Source organism: Pseudophryne corroboree, chromosome 5, assembly GCF_028390025.1.
Source record: "Pseudophryne corroboree isolate aPseCor3 chromosome 5, aPseCor3.hap2, whole genome shotgun sequence".
Taxonomy (NCBI): domain Eukaryota; kingdom Metazoa; phylum Chordata; class Amphibia; order Anura; family Myobatrachidae; genus Pseudophryne; species Pseudophryne corroboree.
Genome location: NC_086448.1, coordinates 717,262,300 through 717,287,411, shown reverse-complemented (window position 1 = coordinate 717,287,411; position 25,112 = coordinate 717,262,300). Strand labels below are relative to the sequence as shown.

General features: G+C 45.2%; 1 protein-coding gene across 1 annotated transcript; it reads left to right on the top strand.

The window, feature by feature from the left end:
- The first annotated feature begins 5,377 nt into the window (after positions 1-5,377).
- LOC134929658 (zinc finger BED domain-containing protein 5-like) lies at positions 5,378-7,258 on the top strand. Its single transcript, XM_063925239.1, has one exon. It carries the CDS (start codon positions 5,378-5,380, stop codon positions 7,256-7,258), a length of 1,881 nt encoding a protein of 626 aa, XP_063781309.1.
- Positions 7,259-25,112: the final 17,854 nt, after the last annotated feature.

The following is a 25,112-nucleotide window of genomic DNA, read 5'->3' as shown; positions in this document are numbered from 1 at the left end:
GGCACCTACTTGGATTATTGAGCCCCGCAAGGCCGCCTTCAAAGCACACCAGTGGTTAGGTACTGAAGTATCAGTAGGAGAGTTAGTGGCTAGATACAAATTTAACGGGTCGGTAATGGATGTGGTTGCTTCGGGTTAGTAAGTATTCTGGAAAACACTATGGGCATGGGGGAATTGATGAGAAACCCATGGTCCTATGTCCAGGTTACTGCTGCGTGATCAGACCAAACAACCGGGCTAATAGTAGTTTGATGTGTATGCTGTAACGACCTTTTATCTAATAATATCAGATCTATACGGGAGTATGAGTTGTGTACATGTGAAAAAAAAGTGTAGTCTTTAACATTGGGGGAGCGGATATGCCAAACATCATATATGTCAAATTCCGCCAATAAGGGTTGAAGCCCTTTCCGAGAGTCCGGTCCCAGAGTGGATACTTTAGTGCACAGTGATCTGTCTAATTTCTCATCAGGGGCCAAGTTAAAATCTCCCATAATAACTAAGTGTCCTTTCTGGACTTTTTGTATGACTTCAAACAGGGCTCTCAGAAAGAGAATCAGTCGAGAATTAGGGGCATACAAAGATACTATCGTTATATCTTTATCTTCTAGTTTCCCCACTAAGATTAAATATCATCCATCTTTATCTGCGGTTTGATGGGCAAGTTCAAAGTGGAGAGAGTTATGAAATAGAATTGCCACACCATGTCTTTTAAGCGGACCATTCACAAAATTGCTAGTAGGACAGCGAGAATTGTGGAATAGGGGCGGGGCAGTTGACGAGAAGTGTGTCTCCTGAAGTGCAACCACTTTCACCCTAGCTTTATGGAAAATTTCCAGAGCGAGACGTCTCTTATTAGCGGAATTTAAGCCGTGGACATTCAAGGAATAAAATGTAGTCATAATAAATCATTACATATGTTGTGTAAAGAGTGATGTGCCAGACTGCGCATTACGACTCCAAGGGGGTAGGGAAAAAAATCAAAGTCTCAGAGGAGGGAGAAATATAGAGACAGAACAGGAAAGAAATAACAAAAAAAAGAGGAACAGATTGAAAAACAACTGAAATAGGGGGTCATTCTGACCCGATCGCACGCTGAAGTTTATTGCAGCAATCGGGTCAGAACTGAGCATGCGCCGGCACCGCAGTGCACCGGCGCATGACAGATGGCCAAAGGCCATCACTGAGCTACAATCGACTCTGCCTGATTGACAGGCAGAGGCAGTCACTGGGGGGGGGGGTGGAACGGCGGCATTAGGCCGCCATTTCGTGGGTGCAGTATGGCCAACACAGGCATGGCCATACCGGTAGGGGGGTGTGGGCCGCAGCGGCTGCGTAATGTCACACACAGCCGCTGCTTGCAGGGGAGCGCCAAGTAGCTCCCGGCCAGAACGCTAAAGCTGCACTGGCAGGGAGCTACTCCTAATGTGCAAAAGCATCACCGCTGTGTGATGCTTTCTCACTTCTGTGGGGAAGGGGGGGGTGGAACTGACATGCGGGGCGGGATAGCCCTGTGCTGGGTGTCCCCCCTTGTCATGATCGTAGCCCTGCAAAATTTTGCAGGGCTACGATCAACTCGGAATGACCCCCATAATCCAAAAATTAGGGCAACATTGTTTGTCCGGAAAAGTTCGGTAACATAGCCTTTCACCTCGGCTGAGTCTGGGATACCTCTGATCTTGAGATTGTTTCTCCTAGACCTGTCTTCGAGATCTGCAATTTTTTCTCGCATTGTAGTCATCTCTGTCTTTAGCTCGGAGTGGGTAGAGAGGAGATCGTTGTGGGATGTCACCAATTCCTGCATCTTGTCCTCTAGGTGTTCTGTGCGGGTTGAGATACCGACCAAATCTGTCCGAATAGTTTGGATTAAGGCCTCCAGACCTGAGAGGATATCGGACCGGAATGCCGTGAACATCTTCAGCATGGATTGAGTGGACAACGGAGCGAGTGGATCAATATCCATGCTGGACATTGTAGATGGAGACGTAGTCTTGAATATTGCGTTGGAAGTTGAGGACTTCGCTGCCGGAGAGTCAGAGGATTTCTGGTTTGAGTTGGCAGGTTTAGGAAACTGTACCGGCGCCGGGTGCCTGGGTGTTTTTGCCCCACATTTCACTGGCATTTTGATATCTGGTCAGAGCTTAAACAGAAGAACCAAAAAATGACTGTTTTGCGCTAAAATACTAAATGGCGCATACTGTATATGAATGAAAACTCCTGTATAATATATAACCATCTGATTTATTTATTCAATAAAAAAAAAAAATATATAAAAAGATTGGGTGACGTTCTGCTTTTACTATATAGAATTCATGTGTACAAGTCATCAAATACTTTTCCTAATTGCTATAACAATGGAAAACACCTGATATATATTACCACATGTGGTATGAATACTTATGAACACTCTAGATCAGCGTTTCTCAAACTGTGGGTCGCGACCCCAGAGTGGGTCGCACCCATCTCAGCATGGGGTCGCGACTCACCCGCAGTTACCGGCACTCAGACAGGCTCCAATCCCCGGCGCACACGCTGCAATGTTGACTCACAGCGGTACGCCTGTACCCAGCACACACGTTCCCCCGTCGGCTCCTCCTCCCCGCACTATGATTGACACCCAAGAGACGTCCGGGCGTCATGACGTCACGACGTCCGGGCGTCCTGAAAAAAGTTAACTAAACATAAAAAGAATTAGTCAGGCACAGAAGGACTCGCGGCCCCTGTAGTCTGCTAGTGGCAGACTGAAGAAATTACAGTTGTTTAAAAAAAATAATAATAATAATTTATAGTAAGTACAAATGGGAGCATTGTCATGTAGTAAAATTAGTAAAGGTTAATGTGCATTATTTTTATACCACATCACCCTCACCCCCTGCCCATCATCTTCCCATTTTTATTTGTATTCTCATATTTCTTAGATGTTTATATGCTATAAAAATATACTGAAGAAAGTTTTTGGCCATATAATATTTATAGGGAAGATGATGGTCAAGGGGGAGTGATGATGCATAAAATGTATGCACGTTACCCACCTTTGCTTATCACCTTTCTTATATGTCTTTATGCCCAATCATCTTTCTTAAATATTCATATGCCATAACAATATACGGGTGATCTTCAGGTTGCCGACGGCCGGGCTCCCAACGACCACCATACCGGCACCGGAATCCCGACCGCCGGTATACTGACAGCTTTTCTCCCTCTTGGGGGTCCACGACCCCCCTGGAGGGAGAATAGATAGCGCCGCAGTGTGGTGAGCGCAGTGAGCCGGAAGGGGCTCATTTGCGCTCGTCCAGCTGTCGGTATGCAGGCGGTTGGGATTCTGGTGCCGGTATGCTGGCCGCCGGGAGTCCGACCGCCAGGCATCACATACTGCACCCCAATATACAGGTATAAGGAATATGATGGCCATAAAAATACATTAGGAAGATGATGGGCCCTTTGGCTGATGTGCATACATTTTATGCTTCATCACCTTCCTTGCCTACTACCTTCCCTATACTGTATATGCAGATATGCCGCCCTCCTCTTTGCTGCAAATGGGCCACACATGCAGCTGCATTGCAATTGCAACTACTCAAACCCATGTGTGACCCATTTGCGGGAGCATACACACCCATGCGATCCTATGGTTTGTGGGTGCATGCGCAGTGTACGCACTCACCCGTGGGTATGCTAGTCACAGCAAACAAGTAGCATTTGCCATGGCTATCGGCAAAGATGAGTATCTGCATTTTATGCCCATCATCTTTCCTATATATTTTTATGTCATACAAATACTGTATATAAGAAAGACAATGGGCATAAAGATAAATAAGGAAGATGAGGGGTCATGTGCATACATTTTTTGCCACCTCTCTAACCCCTTGCCCATGTTCTTCCTTATAAATTTGTATGCCATAAAAATATACAAGGCAGTTCAATAAGTAATGTATCAAGACCGATTATGTGTAAGGCCGGAGTGGAGAGGAAGGGAAGAGAGACTTGTGCAGAGAGGATGGGCACAGAGGAAGGGAAGAGGCTAGTGCAGAGGAAAGAAAGAGAGGCTGGCACAGAGGATAGGCAGAAAGGCTGGCACTGAAAGAAGATGGGAAGAGAGGCAAGCACAAACCACTCAGACCACCAAATGCAGCTTTGATCTCCCCATGCCACAACAAATACCACACTGACCCTCCCAACATCCCACAACAAAATATCAGTTGTAAGATGGCGGGGCTGATGGAAATATGGTCAAACATTGAAGTGCATAGTGTGATCAGATTTCTGAGTCCAAAGGCACATCAGCAGCTGACATTCATCGCCAACTTGCTGAGGTGCACGGTGATAACATCATGTCACAGAAACAGGTTTGGGTTTCATGCACTACATTTGATAATGCATGTGTGAGTTGTTAAAGCATTGGGGGTCATTCCGAGTTGATCGCTAGCTGCCGTTGTTCGCAGCGCAGCGATCAGGCAAAAAATCGGCACTTCCGCGCATGCGTATGCGGCTCAATGCACACGCGCGACGTACTTACACAAAAGCCGATGCAGTTTCACACAAGGTCTAGCGACGCTTTTCAGTCGCACTGCTGGCCGCAGAGTGATTGACAGGAAGTGGGTGTTTCTGGGAGGTAACTGACCGTTTTCGGGAAGTGTGTGTAAAAACGCAGGCGTGCCAGAAACAAACGCAGGCGTGCCTGGGGAAACGCAGGCGTGGCTGGCCGAACGCAGGGAGTGTTCGTGACGTCAAAACAGGAACTAAACAGTCTGAAGTGATCGCAAGCTAGGAGTAGGTCTGCAGCTACTCAGAAACTGCACAATCTTTTTTTGAAGCATCGCTGCGATCCTTTCGTTCGCATTTCTGCTAAGCTAAGATACACTCCCAGTGGGCGGCGGCTTAGCGTTTGCACGGCTGCTAAAAGCAACTAGCGAGCGAACAACTCGGAATGAGGGCCACTATCCTTGGGAGGTACTGGACCATCCTCCCTACAGCCCTGACCTGTCACAGATTGATTCCCATCTCTTTGGACAATTGAAGCACCTGGGTGCAAGGCTATTCGCAAATGACAGTGAAGTTCAGCAAGCTGCCATGTTTGGCTTCAGGCGCTTCAACCATGCTGGGATAGATGTACGAGTTAAATATATGCAATGAGAGGTTACCTTATTTATTGAAGCACCCTTGTATAAGGAAGATGAAGTGCATACATTTTATGCCTCATCAAACCGTCTCCCCCCTTCCCTCCCCCATGCCCATCATCCTCCCTATATATTTTTATGGCATAAGAATATATAAGGAAGACGATGGGGAGGGGGTTGAAATGGCATAAAAAAGAACCAGTGGAATAAAGAGCATTAAACCCATTTTTTTCTCTGCCAGTTGCACATCACTGAATGAAATGGACCGTTTTCTTCAAAAGAGTGTCAGAAAGCAGAGCAATGATGGAAAGTCTGTTGCCAGTTGCAGCAAAAGATGTATTGCCAGCGAAGATTCAAGTAACAATAAAAAGCCAAGAAACCGGAAATATGATCCAAAATATTTGGAATATGGCTTTACATGGGCTGGCTCAGAGGAAGCACCACGTCCACAGTGTGTGGTGTGTGGTGAAGTTCTTGCTAAAGAGAGCTTAAAACCGTCAAAAATGATCAGGCACCTACAGACAAAGCACAGTTCTCTACAAACCAAACCGCTTGATTATTTTAAACGAAAATTGAGGGAACTACGCGGCCAAAAAACCGTACTAAAAGGTGCAGTTACAGTTAATGAGAAAGCACTTGAGGCCTCATTTGTGGTGTCATACTGGATAGCCAAAACAGGTAAACCCCACAACATTGGAGAAAGCTTTTTTCTACCTTGTGCCAAAGAAATGGTTTGTATTATGCTTGGGCAAAATGCTGCTACTCAGCTTGATTTGATCCCCCTGTCTAATGACACTATAGCTAGGCGAATTCATAGTATGGCAAAAGACGTGACAGAGCAAGTCACCAACATGGTTAAGCAAAGTGCTTTTTTTGCCATTCAGATTGATGAAACGACAGATGTGTCGGGGTCTGCTCAGATGCTGACCTACATAAAATTTGAAAATGATCAAAAACTACATGAGGAATTTTTTTTCTGCCAGCCTCTACCGCAACGTGCTACTGGGGAACAGCTTTTTTCACTTCTGGATACTTTTGTCACTAACTCTGGATTGGAATGGCTGCGCTGTGTAGGAATTTGTAGTGACGGTGCTCGGGCAATGACTGGAAACAACAGTGGGCTAGTGACCAGAGTGCAAGCTGTTGCACCACAAGCAGTCTGGACTCACTGCATTATACACAGGCAAGCCCTTGTTGCAAAAAAAATGCCACCTATTCTAAAACAAGTCCTTGATGAAGCTGTACGCACAGTAAACTTCATTAAGAGCAGTGCAACAAGTGCACGCCTATTCAGAGTTTTGTGTGAGGAGATGGGAGCTGAGCACCATCAGTTACTTTACCACACAGAAGTACGCTGGTTGTCACGGGGAAATGTGGTCAACCGTTTATTTGAGCTTAGGGACGAAGTACATTTTTTTCTTTCAGACAGAGATTCCATGCTGGCTGAAAATTTTTTAGATGCCAAGTGGCTTGCTATGCTAGCTTACCTAGCAGACATTTTTGACCGGTTAAATGTGCTAAATACCTCCCTCCAAGGACAAGAAATGACAGTTTTTTCATCCACTGACAAGATTGAAAGTTGGATCAAGAAGCTGTCCTTGTGGTACACTCGTGTAGAAAGTGGTAATTTTGAAGCATTTCCTTTGTTGGATGATTTTTTGCATGACAATGATCTTCCAAAACATGATTTGAAACCTGTTATCATCAGCCATCTGGAGAGCCTCCAACAGCAATTTCGTCAGTACTTTCCTGAAAAGGATCGAAAAGCAGAAGCGTGGATTAGGAATCCCTTCAGTGCTGAAGCGACTGCAAATGCTTGTTTGCCACTTTCAGTGGCTGAAAAATTGATTGATCTCTCCTGTGATGAGACACTGAATCTGAGATACTCTGAACAACCTCTTGCAAACTTCTGGATCTCGGTTCAACAGGAATACCCAGACCTGTCATCTGCTGCATTGAAGGTGCTGACGCCGTTTACATCTACCTACCTTTGTGAAGCTGGATTTTCAGCTTTAACATTACTGAAAAATAGGTACAGATCCCGTCTCGCTGTTGAAGATGACATTCGCCTTTATCTCAGTCACACAAAACCCCGTTTCAAGAATTTGTGTTCAACACTACAAGCTCACCCATCCCATTAATTAAGACGTAAATAAAGTTTTTATTATATAAATAAGTTCTAGTTATTGAAAAGTGTCATCTTATTAGACCTAGACACACCATGCTATTTTGCAATTATTTTGTCTGCTATTATCTGTTTATCAAGCAGCCTTGGTGTTATTTCTTTCTGTATAATTGGCTGACCACTCAAAATAAAGAATTCTTTAAAAAAAAATTTAAAAAAGGAAAGTATCATGTTCTCTACATTTGTGCATTTATTTTGTAAGAATAAAAAAAATCACCAGATCTTAAAAATAAAGTGTGAGACTTATAAATATATATGGATATTGAGGGTAATTCCAAGTTGATCGCAGCAGGAAATTTTTTAGCAGTTTGGCAAAACCATGGGTGGTCATTCCGAGTTGTTCGCTCGCAAGCTGCTTTTAGCAGCTTTGCACACGCTAAGCCGCCGCCTACTGGGAGTGAATCTTAGCTTATCAAAATTGCGAATGAAAGATTCTCAAAATTGCGAATAGACACTTCTTAGCAGTTTCTGAGTAGCTCCACACTTACTCGGCATCTGCGATCAGTTCAGTGCTTGTCGTTCCTGGTTTGACGTCACAAACACACCCAGCGTTCGCCCAGACACTCCTCCGTTTCTCCAGCCACTCCCGCGATTTTCCCAGAAACGGTAGCGTTTTTTCACACACACCCATAAAACGGCCAGTTTCCGCCCAGAAACACCCACTTCCTGTCAATCACATTACGATCACCAGAACGAAGAAAAAACCTCGTAATGCCGTGAGTAAAATACCTAACTGCATAGCAAATTTACTTGGCGCAATCGCACTGCGGACATTGCGCATGCGCATTAGCGACTAATCGCTCCGTTGCGAGAAAAAAATAACGAGCGAACAACTTGGAATTACCCCCTATGTGCACTGCAGAGGGGGCAGATATAACATTTGCAGAGAGAGTTAGATTTGGGTGGGTTATATTGTTTCTGTGCAGGGTAAATACTGGCTGCTTTATTTTTACACTGCAATTTAGATTGCAGATTGAACACACCACACCCAAATCTAACTCTCTCTGCACATGTTATATCTGCCTCCCCTGCAGTGCACATGGTTTTGCCCAACTGCTAAAAAATTTCCTGCTGCGACCAACTTGGAATTACACCCATTGTCGGCAGTAACTTGCTGGGGTCACATAAAAAAATGTTTTGTCAGATGGGGTCCCAGAGCAAAATAGTTTGAGAACCCCTGCTCTAGATAGTATCCAATCTTAAGTATACATCTTTCATAAAAAAGTGCAATTTAACTTTAAAATGTTATCCATATAGATATTGTAGAAACAACTGTGTTTAAAGATGCTGTCCCAAATTGTGGTTACCACTCATATGCTGTATGCACACAGCTTATTGTTCCATGATATATATGTTTCTTAAAATGGTATGAAAACTTTTGCAAGTAGAAACAAATGTGTTTAAAATTGCTGTCCCAAATTGTGGTTACCACTCATGCTGTATGCACACAGCTTATTGTTCCATAATATATATGTTTCGTAAAATGGTATGAAAACTTTTGCACACTCGTATGCTTTTCAGTTTTAAGGTGCAGTCTTTTGTATATACAAGCAGTGGCACTATGTGTGGTGTCCCACGTTTTGTGCAAACGATCCTGAGAACACTTGTCCCGTAATGTGATTGGTGCTTATGTGCCGTGTATGGCAGCTTACCACTGCAGCCCAACTGGCTGTTTTGCGGGATCTTGCACTGCCCTCAGCGGTGTGTGGTGCTGTCTCTAACCCATCTATGTCCGCTCAACAGAGCATGGGAAGCTGGAGTCGCTTGTATGAGGACGGCTGTGCAGATCTGACTCTCCCCGTCAGCTGGTTGGCCGCGCCCTCGTTGCAGAAGACCCAGCTGGCGGTTTCTGATTTCACGTTTGGCCGTCCTTGGTTCCCAGCTTATGGACCAGATCACCATCAGTTGTAGGAATTTGTAGAATGATCAGCAAATTTTCCCTCTAACTAGTTTCGCACCTGGGTGCTTCCTCAAGAGTCAGTTGATTTTCAGAGCTTAAACAGAGCTGCTTAATAATCAGATAAGTGTCACTGTGTGGGAGGGAGGGAGGCATCTCAGGGAGCGCATGGTGACGCAATCTCCCAGGTGTGAATGAGAGAATGAACAATTATAGAAAAGATGTTTTCTCCCAACAGACCTCTAGTGGGAGATCCAGGATCACTTCTTCACAAATTAGTAGACAAAAAGCAGTACCGTAGTTTATTTTATTTTAGAATTAAACACTGAAGTGGCTTTGTAGCGATAAAGGGTGTGTGGAGAATGGAGCTGGGACACAGACCAGGTGAAAGGTCTCCCGAGCTTCTCACTGCATACCCACCAGGTCACACTGCAGCAGGGTGTCAAGTGTGGGGCACACAGACTGTTGGGAGCCCACGTACTCAGTCTCTCAGGTCCAGCCCTAAATTGTAGTGCCCAGTGATACAGTGACTTTTGGTAGAGTCAGTTTGGGGGCCAGTGGTGGGCTTCCTTACTGGTGAGCGCTTCTAAGGGCAGCGCCGCAGCATTTGCCAGGTTCCAAAATGGCCACCGGGCTGTGAGAATACACAGTGCAGCCTCACCTGCTGTTCCTGCTGGGTTCCCGGGATGATGCGGCCAGTGGAGAGGGTGGATGGGACTTCCCGCAAGCAAAGAGGTGTCTGGAGCACACAGTGGGAGGTGAGTGGAGGTTAGAGCCGCATCTGTGGGGTTTCCGGCGGGTCCGGCGGGGCAGCGACGAAATCTATGTCCCGACTTCTGAATGTGATATAGGCCGCGGACCGCAGTGACGGTCCCAGCATTTCCGGCGCTTGTGAAGCGGCAGCTGAGGGTTTGGGAGAGGTGTAGGAAAGAGTGAGATGCAGTGCCACTCGTCTACCGAGACTTAGGAGGGTGTTATAACTGTTCAGGAGCTCTAAGAAGCTGCGTCTGCTCTCCTCCAGCCCTAGGCCACGCCAATGTTTTGGCTCTTAAATGCTTTAAAGGAAAGCTTGATAGTCAGAAACTGCTTATCTGCTGTGTGAAGGGTTCCAATAGCTTTCCCAGTGACCTTAGGTGTTGTGCAAAATTTTTCACCTTTTTACCTCAAAGGAGGAACCCTAAGGAGAGCAAGAAGCTAAGCAAGGAGACCTAGGGCCCTTTGGAATAGAGTCAGCCTATCCCTGCATACCTTACATATTTAACATACAATAGGCGGAGCTTGGACTGTTGTCCCAGCATTTACAGCACTGAGTGGGGCAGCATCAGAGGCAGGATGGATTATTCTCCTCAGCCCCAGCCTTTTGACAGCATCAATCCGGGGAAGGCCTGCCCCTGAGGTGCGGCTTGACAAAGATTGGCATTGGTGGGCGGAGCATGTCTTGTTGTAAGTCAAATTGCTGATCTTCTATGATAAACTAACCAGTTAACTTTAGGTATATCTCGTTGTCCAGAAAATAAGATACAGAGACTACAGATTCCCATACAATAAAATTTGTTTATTGTTTTGGTGTGTTCTCGGGCGGTTTCATGGAGGGGCACTTTGATGCTACCAGTTCTCAACAACATCCTACCACAAGTGAGCCTATTTTAAAAGCAGTATTAAATTTGCTTAAATACCAGCCCTTTTTTATCTCTTTGTGATTATACTGGAAATTCCGTAGCGAAGCACAGGTATTCAGCTAGTCATTGATAAAAATCAATAAAATCAGCTGAAATCATGGCTTACCATGTGTTTGCAAATGCTTGCAACAAATATCTCTGGGGGGAGGAGAGTACATAAAGTACATAAACAGACAACATACTACAGCAAGAAGTTAGACAAAACAACAAAGAGATAGAGCCACTGGCAGTGGGAGTACTGAGGGTATACAGGAGAGATAGATAACTGAGGAAACACAAGACTGTATAGCAAGAAGATGAGTACTACAACCAGAAATAACAAAAGCAACAAGACAGATAATGCGACTAACACAGAGTAGGATGCTGATAATTATATACTGACACAGGGCTGGACACAGGAATACGGCAGAGTTGGATGCTGATAATTATGCAATAGACACAGAACTGGACACAGAAATACTGTAAAGGATGGTAGAAGAATAACCAGACAAAGGAATTCACGGCTAGTACTATAACCTAGAGACAAGGGCTTCCGCTGCAACCAGGAACTATGACCAGCAGAGAGAGACAACACATATACAGGAGACAAGAGCCAATGAGAGTCATAGCACAGCCAGTCTCCCCTAATTACTAACTCTCTGCAGCTGTGCTGCTGCACATCCACTTCCTGACTTTCAAAAGGGACAACAGGCTGGAGTCAGGTAACAAAGCATTCCCAAACAGGTGTGCTGCTTCACATAGTAGCCAGCTTCCAGGTTGCTAGAAGCCATCCAGAAACACAATCAGAAATGAGCTGCAGCAGTGATTCATAATAATCTGGCTGTGGCGGCTGACGGCTCCAGGCTGCATGGGATATCTTGCAGGTAATCCACAGAGCCTCAGCTTCCTACAAAAAGAAGCATGCATGTGCAAGGCACTGATGCTCGATGGCCACTGGGAGAGGGAGACTTTTCGCATGCACAGAGGGGACCAGCGCACAAACAGGATATCCGATAGTGGGAGAGCGCACATCACCGGGCAGGTAATTTAATACTCTCCCACATCAGCTGTATCAGTAATAATACAGTACATTCTGCCAATGTGGACTCACTTCACTGCAAACTGGAGGTGAAGCGGGTCCACACACATAATGAAAGAAGTCCGCACAATCATCTACAAACATCTACCCTTTAGTAACTAATGTTATATCAGCCAGCTCTAAATATTTGGATGTGAACTTAATGAAGTGAACAATGATATATTACTGTTGAGGGGACGCAGTTAATTTCCCGAATGACGGGATCTCGGCGGTCGAAATACAGACGCCGGAATCCCAATAGCAGGGAGAATGCCAGCGGTCGAAATCCCGACTGCCAGCCGGTATTCCCACTCGGGTGGTGGTCCATGCCACCGCGTGAGGAGGAATATAATAGTGTGGTGAGTGAAGCTCGCCACTGATCCCGCGAGCGGACAAGCTGCACTTGAGGTTGGGATTCCGACTGTCGGGATCCAGGCGTCTGTATTTCGACTGCCGGGATCCCGACAGTCGGGATTTCATACCGAATCCCTGTTGATTGCATTTTAGATACAGATGTATTGATGAAACAAATATTGAGATTTTTATATATTCAATTTTATCCTTATGGAGATAAGAATTAAATATTTATTTATTGTTACAAAAGTGTCTTTGCCTGTCTGTTCTGCTATGAAAAGTTCTTAGTAAACGTAGTAGCATCCAAATGTTGTTTGTTTTGCACTTTATAGTGTTATTTTGAGCTTCCACAGGCTCTAATATGTCACTACTGCTGTTTGTACATATATGCAATAGACATCTAATTACATTAATTGTTTAATTAGCACCTGATTTTTTTTTAGCTATTTTTTTTTTCTTTTCACTTATTCTTGGATTGTGGATTATTTGAAAAGAAATTGCTCTCCTGGTGTAAACGACAGGGATGTGTGGTGAGCTAAATAGCTCAGGAGGCACTGGCTAGCACCAGAGTCAAATTTACACGCAATATATGAGCCAAAGGGTACATCTGGGCATTATACACAGGTGCAGCAGTATAAATTCCTGGAAATTTGGTGAGTTTTTATCAGAGATGGTTGGTAAAGTTAGGTTCACCTGCCATAGACTTTTTACTCCAGACTTTTGGCTATAAAAATGATTAGAATAATACAAAGAAGATTTTTCAAACATATTCTTTGTACTTTTCATATACTTTATACAGTCAATACTCAGACACAAACATTAGTATGACAGGAAAGGCTCTGCCTTACCCCACGCACGTCACTGGTAAACGGGCCATCTGACCAGTTCCGGTTCTAGACCTTGTGGTGCCCAGGGCAAAAATTTCCTTCAGTGCCCCCCCTCGCATTCCAAACAGGGTTAGTGTGCACCAAAAGCGTGCGCCAAAAAATAGGGGCATGGTTTCATGGGGAAATGACGTGGCCACAGAATAGTACCAATTCACTTTACATCACACAGTAATGTCCGTCATTCGTATTACATCACACGATAGTACCCCTTATACAACACAGGCAAAATAAAAACTCAGGGGAAAAAAAACCTGATTCACGCCCTTTACATTATTTGTAATGTTTCCTCTTTATAGTAATGCCCCTTACACATTATGCCACACATCGTAATGCCCATTCCACATTATGCCACACACCATAATGCCATTACACAGTATACCCCACACCGTAATGACCATTACATGTTATGCCACACACTGTAATGTCCATTCCACATTATGCCACACACAATAATGCTCATTACATGTTATGCCACACACCATAATGCCATTACACGATATGCCCCACACCGTAACACCTGTTACATATTATGACACACACTGTAATTTCCATTACATGTTATGCCACACACCGTAAAGCCTATTACAACTTATGCCATGCACCATAACACCCAGTACACATTATGCCACACACCGTAATGCCTATTACAACTTATGCCATGCACCATAACACCCAGTACACATTATGCCACACACCGTAATGCCTATTACAACTTATGCCATGCACCATAACACCCAGTACACATTATGCCACACACCGTAATGCCTATTACAACTTATGCCACACACCTTAATGCCCATTACACGTTATGCCACACACCTTAATGCCCATTTCATATTATACAACACACCATAATGCCCATTACACCTTATGCCATACATTATGCCATGCACTGTAATGGCCATTACACATTATGCCACATACAGTTATTCCACTGACACGAATTTATGCCCCACACACATTAATGTCCCTTACAAATTATGCCCCACAGTAAGGCTTCTAATTACTTTTAAAATACCTGCTCATTGCCAGGGGTTTCATGCTCTGGGTTCCATGCTCGTTGCCAGGGGTCTCATGCTCACTGCCAAGGGTCTCATGCTTGTTGCCAAGGGTTCTATGCTCATTGCCAGGTGTCTCATTCTCATTACCACGGTGTTCATGTATCGCCACCCGCCTGCCTGTACCCTGCTTCCCGGTTGCAGCAGGCACCGTGGGCTGTGTGGGCATACAATGCAGCTGACACCGGTCAGGGAGACAGTCAGACGCTAGAGGTCCCACTTAACTTTTAACATCTGGAGAAGAGCAAGGAGACAGACGCTAGAGCTCTAGTGTTTGATTGTCTCTCTGAATAATATCAGCTGCAGCTGGGGTGACCCTCAGGCCACAGCACTCAGGGTGCCCACCCTGCTTGCCCATACCTTAAACCACTCCTGCATATGACCACCCTGGTCATGCAGGATATGTTACTGGTGGTAACATTTTCAACTGTTATGAACTTTTGGAATAAACAAAATATATCTTATAACTGTGTTATTCTCTATTAATATGTGCAATGTTTTGCTGAATTGCTACAGGAACTTTCGCAAAATAAACGATGAAAGTCAGACTGTTAAGATATCATCTTGAAAACACAGTGCACTTTCCTCCATTGGGAACGCAGGGAGTTTTTTCTGGATTTCCTATTCAAAATGATCTACCCGTATGCAAAATGTGGTGACTGGTTTTGCCAGCAAAGGAAAACATTTTCTTAAATGGCTTTATTAACAGTTGATTATACTTCCTAAGTTCCTATGAAAGTTTGGTTCTTCATGTCCCAACTTTTTGATATAAAGTAAAACATTGCTTCCATGAATTATGTTTGAACATTACATCCTAATTTGACTTTTAAACCAAAGTTTAACTTAACAATGTTTGTATTGTAAAATAGAATTTCTAACAGTAATAAAGGAAACAGTCAAAAAGAAAACAGTGTTATGTCTTAAACCAAATGTATTCCTAGTCTCAGTGGCCATGTGCTGGGAGTGGGGCATCTAGATTGTGGTTGCAGAGGATCTATTCACCCATCTTCACAAACTATGGCCCTCATTCCGAGCTGATCGCTCGCTAGCTGCTTTTAGCAGCAGTCCAAACGCTAATCCGCCGCACTCTGGTAGTGTATGTTAGCTTAGCAGAAGTGCGAACGAAAGGATCGCAGCGCTGCTACTAAAAAGGATTGTGCAGTTTCAGAGTAGCTCGATACTTACTCCTACCTTGCGATCACTTCAGACTGTTTAGTCCCTGTTTTGACGTCACAAACACGCCCTGCGTTCGGCCAGCCACTCCCCCATTTCTCCAGCCACTCCTGCGTTTTTATCTGGCATGCCTGCGTTTTTCAGCACACTCCCTGAAAACGGTCAGTTACCACCCAGAAACACCCACTCAACGATCAACAGTGCGACTGAAAAGCGTCGCTAGATCTTGTGTAAAACTACATCGGCTTTTGTGAAGGTACGACGCGCGTGCGCAGTGTGCCCCATACGCATGCGCAGAATTGCCATTTTTTAGCCTGAGCGCTGCGAACAACGGCAGCTAGCGATCAACTCGGAATGACCCCCAATATTAGAACTCAACATAGAGGTACGAAACAATTTGTAATATGCCCGTGCATTTTTCTCTTATGAAAAAAAGGTGCCAGTCAGAGGCGGAACTACCAATGGTGCAGCAGGTGCACTGTAGTGATGCCTCTGAGGACTAAGGGCCCCACTACTCCTCAGATCAGCAATGAGTTATCCCCTGGTCCCCCCCCCCCCCCCACCGCAGACCATTTTGAGCAATGTCGGATCAATGGCCCAGTGTAGGGAACAGTATGGGCCCACTGCCTGAAGGACCTGCCCCTTAGGGAGGCATGGCTGACATTGTGTGTTCTGGACTGATAGAGGAGTTCTGCTATCAATCAGTGCTGATGATCAATGCCTAATACTGCCTCTAATTAACAGACAAATTTTTTTATGCATTCACTGCTGTCTGTGAATTACAGGCAGCTCACAACTGGTATAACTGGCACTGTCAGAGTCTGCCTGACCAAGTGACAAACTGAGGAAAGCACAAGGAGTGGGGTCCCCTGTCCCAGACAGAGCAATGGCCACTGTGTTCCTACTCCCACCAAGGTTCATGTCCCCTGTTCTCCAAACCACGCAGGACATTGTGCTTGTACCCCTGTTACTCACTGCCTCTCCCTGTCATCCACTGCCTCTCCCTGTCATCCACTGCCTTGCCCTGTCACTCTCTGCCTCCCCCTGCTTTATTTCCACCATGGCCCTGTTTGGAGTTTGTATGTTCTCCCCATGCTTGCATGCGTTTCCTCCGGGTACACCTTTCAAGCCTGAGTCGGGCGTCTGGTGCCTGAAAAGGGGGCACAGCCTCTGAGTCATACCCCAATTTTGCATCGCTGTGGGGGCATGCCCAGCACTCTATGAGCTGCTGGCATGCTATACAGGATGTACACACACACACACACACACACACACACACACACACACACACACACACACACCACACACACACACACACACACACACACACACACACACACACACACAACAAAAAATTTGTGATGTGCGGCGGGCACTTTTTTCGTGTTTTGTGTTTTGGTTTTGGATCTGGATCCTCACTCATGTTTTGGATCTGGATTGATTTTACCAAAACCACCCTTTCAGGTTTTGGTTTTGGATCTGGATGATTTTGGAGAAAAACACAAAAACAGCTAAAATAACAGAATTTTGGGGTAATTTTGATCCTACAGTTTTATTAACCTCAATACCATGAATTTCCACTCATTTCCCGTCTTTTTTGAACATTTCACAATATTATTTTTAGGCCGAAAAGTTGCACCAAGGTCATTGGATGACTAAGCTAAGCGACACAAGTGGGCGGCACAAACACCTGGCCCACTGTCACTGCAGTGGCAGACAGGATGGCAGTTTTAAAAACTAGGCCCAAAAGAGCACATAATGCAAAGAAGAAAAAGAGGTGCAATGAGGTAGCTGTATGACTAAGCTAAGCGACACAAGTGTGCGGCACAAAACACCTGGCCCATCGTCAACTTCCTCCTCAGTGCCAGCAACACCTATATCCTCATCCTGGTGTACTTCAACAGTGACATCTTCAATTTGAATATCAGAAACTGGACTGTGGGTGCTCCTTCCAGCACTTGCAGAGGGCATGCAAATGGTGGAAGAAGCCACCTCTTCCCATCCAGTGTTGGGATGGTCAGGCCTAGACATCACAACCACGGACACACTTGGACTCTCCTTGGGGATTTGTGATATCTCTGAACGCACAGTTGTTTTTTCCTGTGCTTCAACAAGCTTACATTTTTTTTATTTTTCGAGAGGGAGGAGGGCTTCCATCCTCATGAGAAGCTGAGCCACCAGTGATGAACTTAGGCCAATGCCTTAGCCTTTCCTTGCCACTTCGTGTCGTGAATGGCATATTGCCAATTTTTCGTTTCTCATCAGATAAATATTTTTTTTTCTGATTATTAATTTTTGCTTCTTGCATTTTACACACCCTCTATGACATTGGGCATCGGCCTTAGCAGACAACGTTGATGGAATTGCATCGTCAATGTCATGACTGGTGGCAGCAGCAGCTTCAGCACTAGTACTAGGAACTGGAAGTGGTTTTTGATCTTCCACTATTTTTTTCTCCAAATTGTTGTTCTCCATTTCACAGGACAGCACCCCTTTATTATTACAGCACACAGAACAGTGCTCCTTTATTTTCACAACACCCCTGTATTCTTACAGCTTATAGGAGCAGTGTGCTTTTAATTTTTAACTGCACTCAAACTTTTAAAGCAGACAGGGCCAGTGTAATGTTATTAAGATATCAGCAGCACCCCTATATGTCACAGCATACAGGAACAGTGTGCTTTTAATTTGTAAGAACTGCACCTAAATTTTTATAGCAGACAGGGCCAGTGTAATGTTATTAAGACATCAGCACCCCTATATTTCACAGCATACAGGAACAGTGTGCTTTTACTTTTTAACTGCACCCAAACTTTTATAGCAGACAGGGCCAGTGTAATGTTATTAAGACATTAGCACCCCTATATTTCACAGCATAAAGGAGCAGTGTGCTTTTAATTTGTAAGAACTGCACCCCTGAATTTTTATAGCAGACAGGGCCAGTGTAATGTTATTAAGACATCAGCAGCACGCCTATATTTCACAGCATACAGGAACAGTGTGCTTTCAATTTTTAACTGCACCCAAACTTTTATAGCAGACAAGGCCAGTATAATGTTATTAAGACATCAGTAGCACCCCTATACAGACAAATGCAAGGTTATGCATTTTGGGACTAAAAATAAACTTGCATCCTACATATTAAATGGGGAACGCCTAGGGGAAACAGAGTTGGAAAAAGATTTGGGGGTATTCATTGATAATAGGCTTAATAACCGTACACAATGTCAAAACGCAGTAAAGAAGGCAAGTAAGGTGCTAGCATGCATAAAAAGGGCAATTGAGACAAGGGACTCGGATGTAATCATGCTGCTGTATAAGGCATTGGTACGTCCGCACCTGGAATATTGTGTTCAGTTTTGGGCACCATTGTATAAAAAAGACATCAGTGAAAGACATCAGTTCAAAGGCGAGCCACTATATTGATTAAAGGCCTAGAAGGACTGGACTATAAGGAAAGACTTACTAGGCTGAATATGTATACACTAGAAAAGAGGCGCCTAAGAGGAGATATTATTAATATCTTCAAATATGTAAAGGGACATCACAAAGTTATTAGAGGAATTATTTATTAAAAGAACACAGTTTAGGACACGTGGGCACACGCAGCGACTGGAGGAGAGAAAGTTCCGAACGCAACGGAGGAAAGGGTTCTTCACTGTTAGGGCAATCAGGATGTGGAATTCCCTGCTAGGGAAGGTGGTAATGGCGGACTCTGTAATTGGATTTAAAAAAGGAATGAATACATTTCTGAATGAAAAAGCTATCCAAGGTTATAATACTTAAAATATCAACGTGGTTAATCCATGAGGGAGAAAATGCTCTGTTCCTGGACTTTCCTGGTAATGTATGATTGCCATCACCTGTGGTGAAACACCTTTCTTATCAACTAACTAGCTCACCACAGGTGATAGCAATCATACATTACCAGGAAAGTCCAGGAACAGAGCATTTTCTCCCTCATGGAGAGGGTCAGGTAGGCAAGTATGGAATATGCCCCTCTGCAGGGCCGGTGCAAGGTTTCTCAACGCCCTAGGCAAAACTTCAGCCTGCTGCGCCCCCCCCCCCCCCCCCCAACCACACACCGAGTTTTAGTACTGTACATACAGAAAATGCGGTAGAACACAGAAAACAGGTTTTTACTGCATTTTCCTTTTAGTACATCCCGTCAAGCATGCGACTCTAATGGGCCCTACACACTGGTCGATATCTCAGAACGATATTGTTCAGATAAGAACACTATATCATTCATATCGTTTAGTATGGAGGCACCGACGATGAAAGATGTGCCTCCCCGCAGTCGTTCATCGTTGGTTTTTAATAGTTTTTCAATGCAAGCCAATTTGAATGATATCTATCATCGTTCAAATCGCACTAATCGTCCAGTGTGTAGGGCTTATTAGTGGGAACTTCAGGACAGGTTGCTGCTGTAATGCTGCTGGTGCTCTACCTCGGGTGCTCAAGAACCGCTAGACAAGGGCTGGATTAAGCATTCGGGGGGCCCAGGGCACTTAAGTCAGCATACCTCCGCCGGGACACCGGCAGCGAAATGTCGGCAGGTGAGCGCAAGAAGACCCTTGTGGGCTCGTTGTGCTCGCCACAGGTTCTATCTACACTAGTGGGAATAGTCCCTGCTAGTCGGCATGCCGACTGTTGGGATTCTCAAGGGGCGGGATGTAGGGGGAACTGTTTTGACCGGTCACATAACTACATCCCATGCCTGCTGTTACTCTAATCCCGTGTGTGTGTGTGTATATATGTATATATATATATATATATTATAATAAAAGACTAACGCTGCTCCTCACCTGTTTTGGGGGGGGGGGGGGTTTCAGTGTTTTTTCGTGCTGGCAGACACTATATGGCGCCCGACCAAGCAGTACAAGTGTTGCTCCGTCCAGGTGTGCACAGCCACTGGCTCTGACATTACTGTTATGATGTTCTGTCATTTTGATGGCCTGGTAACTAGTGTATTTTATATATATATATATATATATATATATATATATATATATATATAAATAATGTCATCTCTTTCCCCCTTCCAGCACCTCCATCCCTTATATATTTAAAGATGCACCCTCACCCCCGCCCTTTGCTGTATAGATTAAATAATCCCCCCACACTTTAAGTATTTCCCAACCCTCTCACCCCCACCCTTTATATATTAAATGAAGCTCTCACCTACCCAATGAGCCCCCGGTCCTTAATCCTGCTATATTTGGTGATGCAGTAGGAGGGACCCGACCCCTTGATCGCCCTATGTGTTGCGATCATGAAGGGTAGGGTGGGAGGGTCCGCAGGGGCAAACACAGGATTTCTAAGAGGGGGTTTCCAGATAAATGCTCTACATTTAAAGAATATATATATATATATATATATACACACAAACACATCAGTGCCGTAACTAGACATTTTAGCACTGTGTGCAAGAAACGGCATCAGCGCCCCCCTTCCTTAACGAAAACCGGTGGCAGTGCGCGTCGTACACGCACGCAAAAAATATAGGGGCGTGGCTTTACGGGAAAGGGGTGTGGTCACAAAATAATTCCAATTCATATAATGGTGCACAGTAGTCCCCATTATTCAAATTACGCCGCACAGTAGCGCCACTACACCAGGTAGAGCCCCTTTTACACCTTATGGCAGACAGCGTCCCCTTTTTACACATTACGGCAGACAGCGTCCTCTTTTTACACATTACGGCAGACAGTGTCCCCTTTTTTACACATTACGGCAGACAGCGTCCCCTGTTTACACATTGTGGCAGACAGAGTCCCCTTTTTACACGTTACGGCAGACAGCACCTCCTGTTTTACAAATTACGGCAGAGAGCGTCCCCTTTTTTACACTTTACGGCAGACAGCGTCCACCTTTTACATGTTACGGCAGACAGCATCCCCTTTTACACATTATGGCAGGCAGAGTCCCCGTTTAACACAGTATGGCAGGCAGATTCACCCTTACACCCCCCCTCCCGTCCTAGTGTAGTTTAGTGTAGTGAAGTGTACTGTGGTGTAGTGTAGTGTACTGTAGTGAAGTGTAGTGTAATATAGTGTAGCATAGTGTAGTGTAGTCACTTACGTGCTGTTGTGGGTGGGCGGCGGCGGCTTTACTGGGACACAGGCGGGCGGGTGGCGGCTTCAGCAGCAGGAGTCTTGTGGGTGGCAGCGGCTTCCGAATTGCAGGGGAGGGGGGCCGGGCTGCCGCTGGGCCATTGAGAAGGCTGCCTGTCGCACAGACGCTGAAGCGGCTTGAAAACTTCCTCTGAACTTGAAGCCGCGGCTTCAAGTTCAGAGGAAGTTGTGGAACACAGGTGGGCGGATGGCGGTGGCTTCAGCGGGACATGGTTGTGTCTAGGCGGTTGGCGGCGGCTTCAGAGGGACGTGGGCGGCTCCGCCGTCAGCGGGACACAGGCGGCACCGCCTTTCACACGTCTGGGCTCGAAGCTAGCAGGTGTGATGCCCGATGGTGTGCCCTCAGTGCATTTGTGGGCAAGGCACCATTGGCACACACCTAGTTACGGCTCTGATATATATAAGACTGCACCCCCCCCCCCCCTCCCGCATTCAATGCAATTCAGCAACCAGATGACACTCCATGGGTGTTAAAAAAAACAAACAAACAGAAAAACAGTGTCTGTATCATTTTCTATAAGAGTATGTGTGTAATATATATATATATATATATATATTTATTACACACATACTTACTGTATATTTCTATACATAAACACACCATACACACACACACACACTCGCATATAAATACATACACATAAAGTAAGGTCACACTTAAACATTTGGAGGAGCTTGGAGTCCTTCTGACAAACTTATGCTGCATAACAGGGCAGACTAGCTGCCTCTTCCTGGAGCTCAGTGCAGCCGTGTACCTGCCTATCCTGTCGCTGCCGAGTTCCTGCTGCTACCAACATTGCTGGGTGCCAAGTGTCCGCCGTTGCCGACTGCCCGCTGCTCCCGCCTCTGCTGAGTTCCTGCTGCAGCTCCCCTCCGCCCTCTATACATTGCACACGCTGCAACTTTGATCCTGGCAGCGGCAGTCACTCTCAGTGTGACTGTGTAAAGCTGCCTTCGTCCACCAAAAACCCCCAAACTTGTCCCATCAGCGGAGGTCCCTGCATGTGCCGGGGAGGGGGGGGGGGGGGGGAGAGGAGGGAGGGAGAGGAGGGAGGGGGGCTGGGCTGTAATATTCATGATATGCAATCGTGGGGTCAGGGAGGGGGGGAGGTGTAAAGCGCAGGGTGAGATCGCGGACGTCTGTGGAGAAGACAGAACAACTGTAACCTGCTTACTCTAAGTGCATAGAGTATTGAAGCCGCTGCCAATAGGTTACATTCACACTGACAGTGCAGCAGGGATGTCGCGGCCGCCTATCCGTTACGGCAGCGGCTTCAATACTCTATGCACTTAGAGTAAGCAGGTTACAGTTGTTCTAACTGTCTTCTCCACAGACGTCCGCGATCTCACCCTGCGCTTTACACCTCCCCCCCGCCCTGACCCTGCGATTGCATATCATGAATGCTGCCGGCTATGGTTACAGAGTTGTTCTAGCAACAGTCTCCTGCTCCTCTCCACGGTAACGCTCCACATGACAAGAAGCCAAGCATTCATCGGCAGCATGAGCTGCCGCCCTCCAGTGGTCTGCGCCCATAGGCAGCTGCCTAAAGCTGCCTAGTGGTGGCGCCGGCCCTGCCCCTCTGACACAGGGCACCAAAATGTCTGGTTATGGCTCTGCAGATGCAGCACTATTAGGTAAAACCACCTGCATAGCAGCTCAAATAAATTAAAAGCAAGCTTTCTAGCATGCAGAGTAACCCCATAGTGGAAACTAGAGATGAGCGGGTTCGGTTCCTCTGAATCCGAACCCGCCCGAACTTCAGGTTTTTTACACGGGTCCGAGCAGGCTCGGATCTTCCCGCCTTGCTCGGCTAACCCGAGCGCGCCCGAACGTCATCATCACGCTGTCGGATTCTCGCGAGGCTCGGATTCTATCGCGAGACTCGGATTCTATATAAGGAGCCGCGCGTCGCCGCCATTTTCACACGTGCATTGAGAGTCATAGGGAGAGGACGTGGCTGGCGTCCTCTCCGTTTAGAGAAGAGAGAGACACAGTATTTTCGGGGAGCATTATTAGGAGGAGTACTACTGTATACTATAACTATACTACTTGCTGAAGTGATATATAGATTAGATAGTGTGACTGTAACTAAGTGTATTATCTGACTTGTGGGGGAGACACTGACAGTGGGGAGCAGTTAGAGTCTGAGAGCAGGACTCAGGAGTACATATAACGTACAGTGCACACTTTTGCTGCCAGAGTCAGTGCCACACTGCCATTGTTGTGACCACACTGACCACCAGTATAATAATATATTTTGTGATTGTCTGCTTAGGCCTCGGAGTACTAGTTGCAACTTGCAAGTTGCAACGTGACCTGTCCTGAAGTGACCACCAGTTTAATAATCAATCACCACCAGTTTAATATATATATATATATATATATATATATAATTGTATATAATATATATATATATATAATATTGTATACCACCTACCCGTGGTTTTTTTTTTTTTTCATTCTTCTTTATACATACTACTGAAGTAGCTTACTGTAGCAGTCTGCGGTGCTGTGCTGAGCTGACAGTGTCCAGCAGGTCCGTCATCAGTCATCATTACCTAATAAATATATTATCTACCTGTCCGGCTGCAGTACTAGTGATATTATATATACATACATATATATATTGATTTCATCTCATTATCAATCATCCAGTCTATATTAGCAGCAGACACAGTACGTTAGTCCACGGCTGTAGCTACCTCTGTGTCGGCACTCAGCAGTCCATCCATAATTGTATACCACCTACCCGTGTTTTTTTTTTTTCGTTCTTCTTTGTACATACTACTATAGTATAGTAGCTTACTGTAGCAGTCTGCGGTGCTGCTGAGCTGACAGTGTCCAGCAGGTCCGTCATCAGTCATCATTCCCTAATAAATATATTATCTACCTGTCCGGCTGCAGTACTAGTGATATTATATATACATACATATATATATTGATTTCATCTCATTATCAATCATCCAGTCTATATTAGCAGCAGACACAGTACATTAGTCCACGGCTGTAGCTACCTCTGTGTCGGCACTCAGCAGTCCATCCATAATTGTATACCACCTACCCGTGTTATTTTTTTTTTCGTTCTTCTTTGTACATACTACTATAGTATAGTAGCTTACTGTAGCAGTCTGCGGTGCTGCTGAGCTGACAGTGTCCAGCAGGTCCGTCATCAGTCATCATTACCTAATAAATATATTATCTACCTGTCCGGCTGCAGTACTAGTGATATTATATATACATACATATATATATTGATTTCATCTCATTATCAATCATCCAGTCTATATTAGCAGCAGACACAGTACATTAGTCCACGGCTGTAGCTACCTCTGTGTCGGCACTCGGCAGTCCATCCATAATTGTATACCACCTACCCGTGGTTTTTTTCTTTTCTTTCTTCTTTGTACATACTACTATAGAGTATATAAGCTTACTGTAGCAGTCTGCGGTGCTGCTGAGCTGACAGTGTCCAGCAGGTCCGTCATCAGTCATCATTACCTAATAAATATATTATCTACCTGTCCGGCTGCAGTACTAGTGATATTATATATACATACATATATATAT

Coding starts and splice junctions, on each gene's coding strand:
- LOC134929658 (XM_063925239.1), top strand. CDS start 5,378: ATGGACCGTTTTCTTCAAAAGAGTGTCAGAAAGCAGAGCAATGATGGA.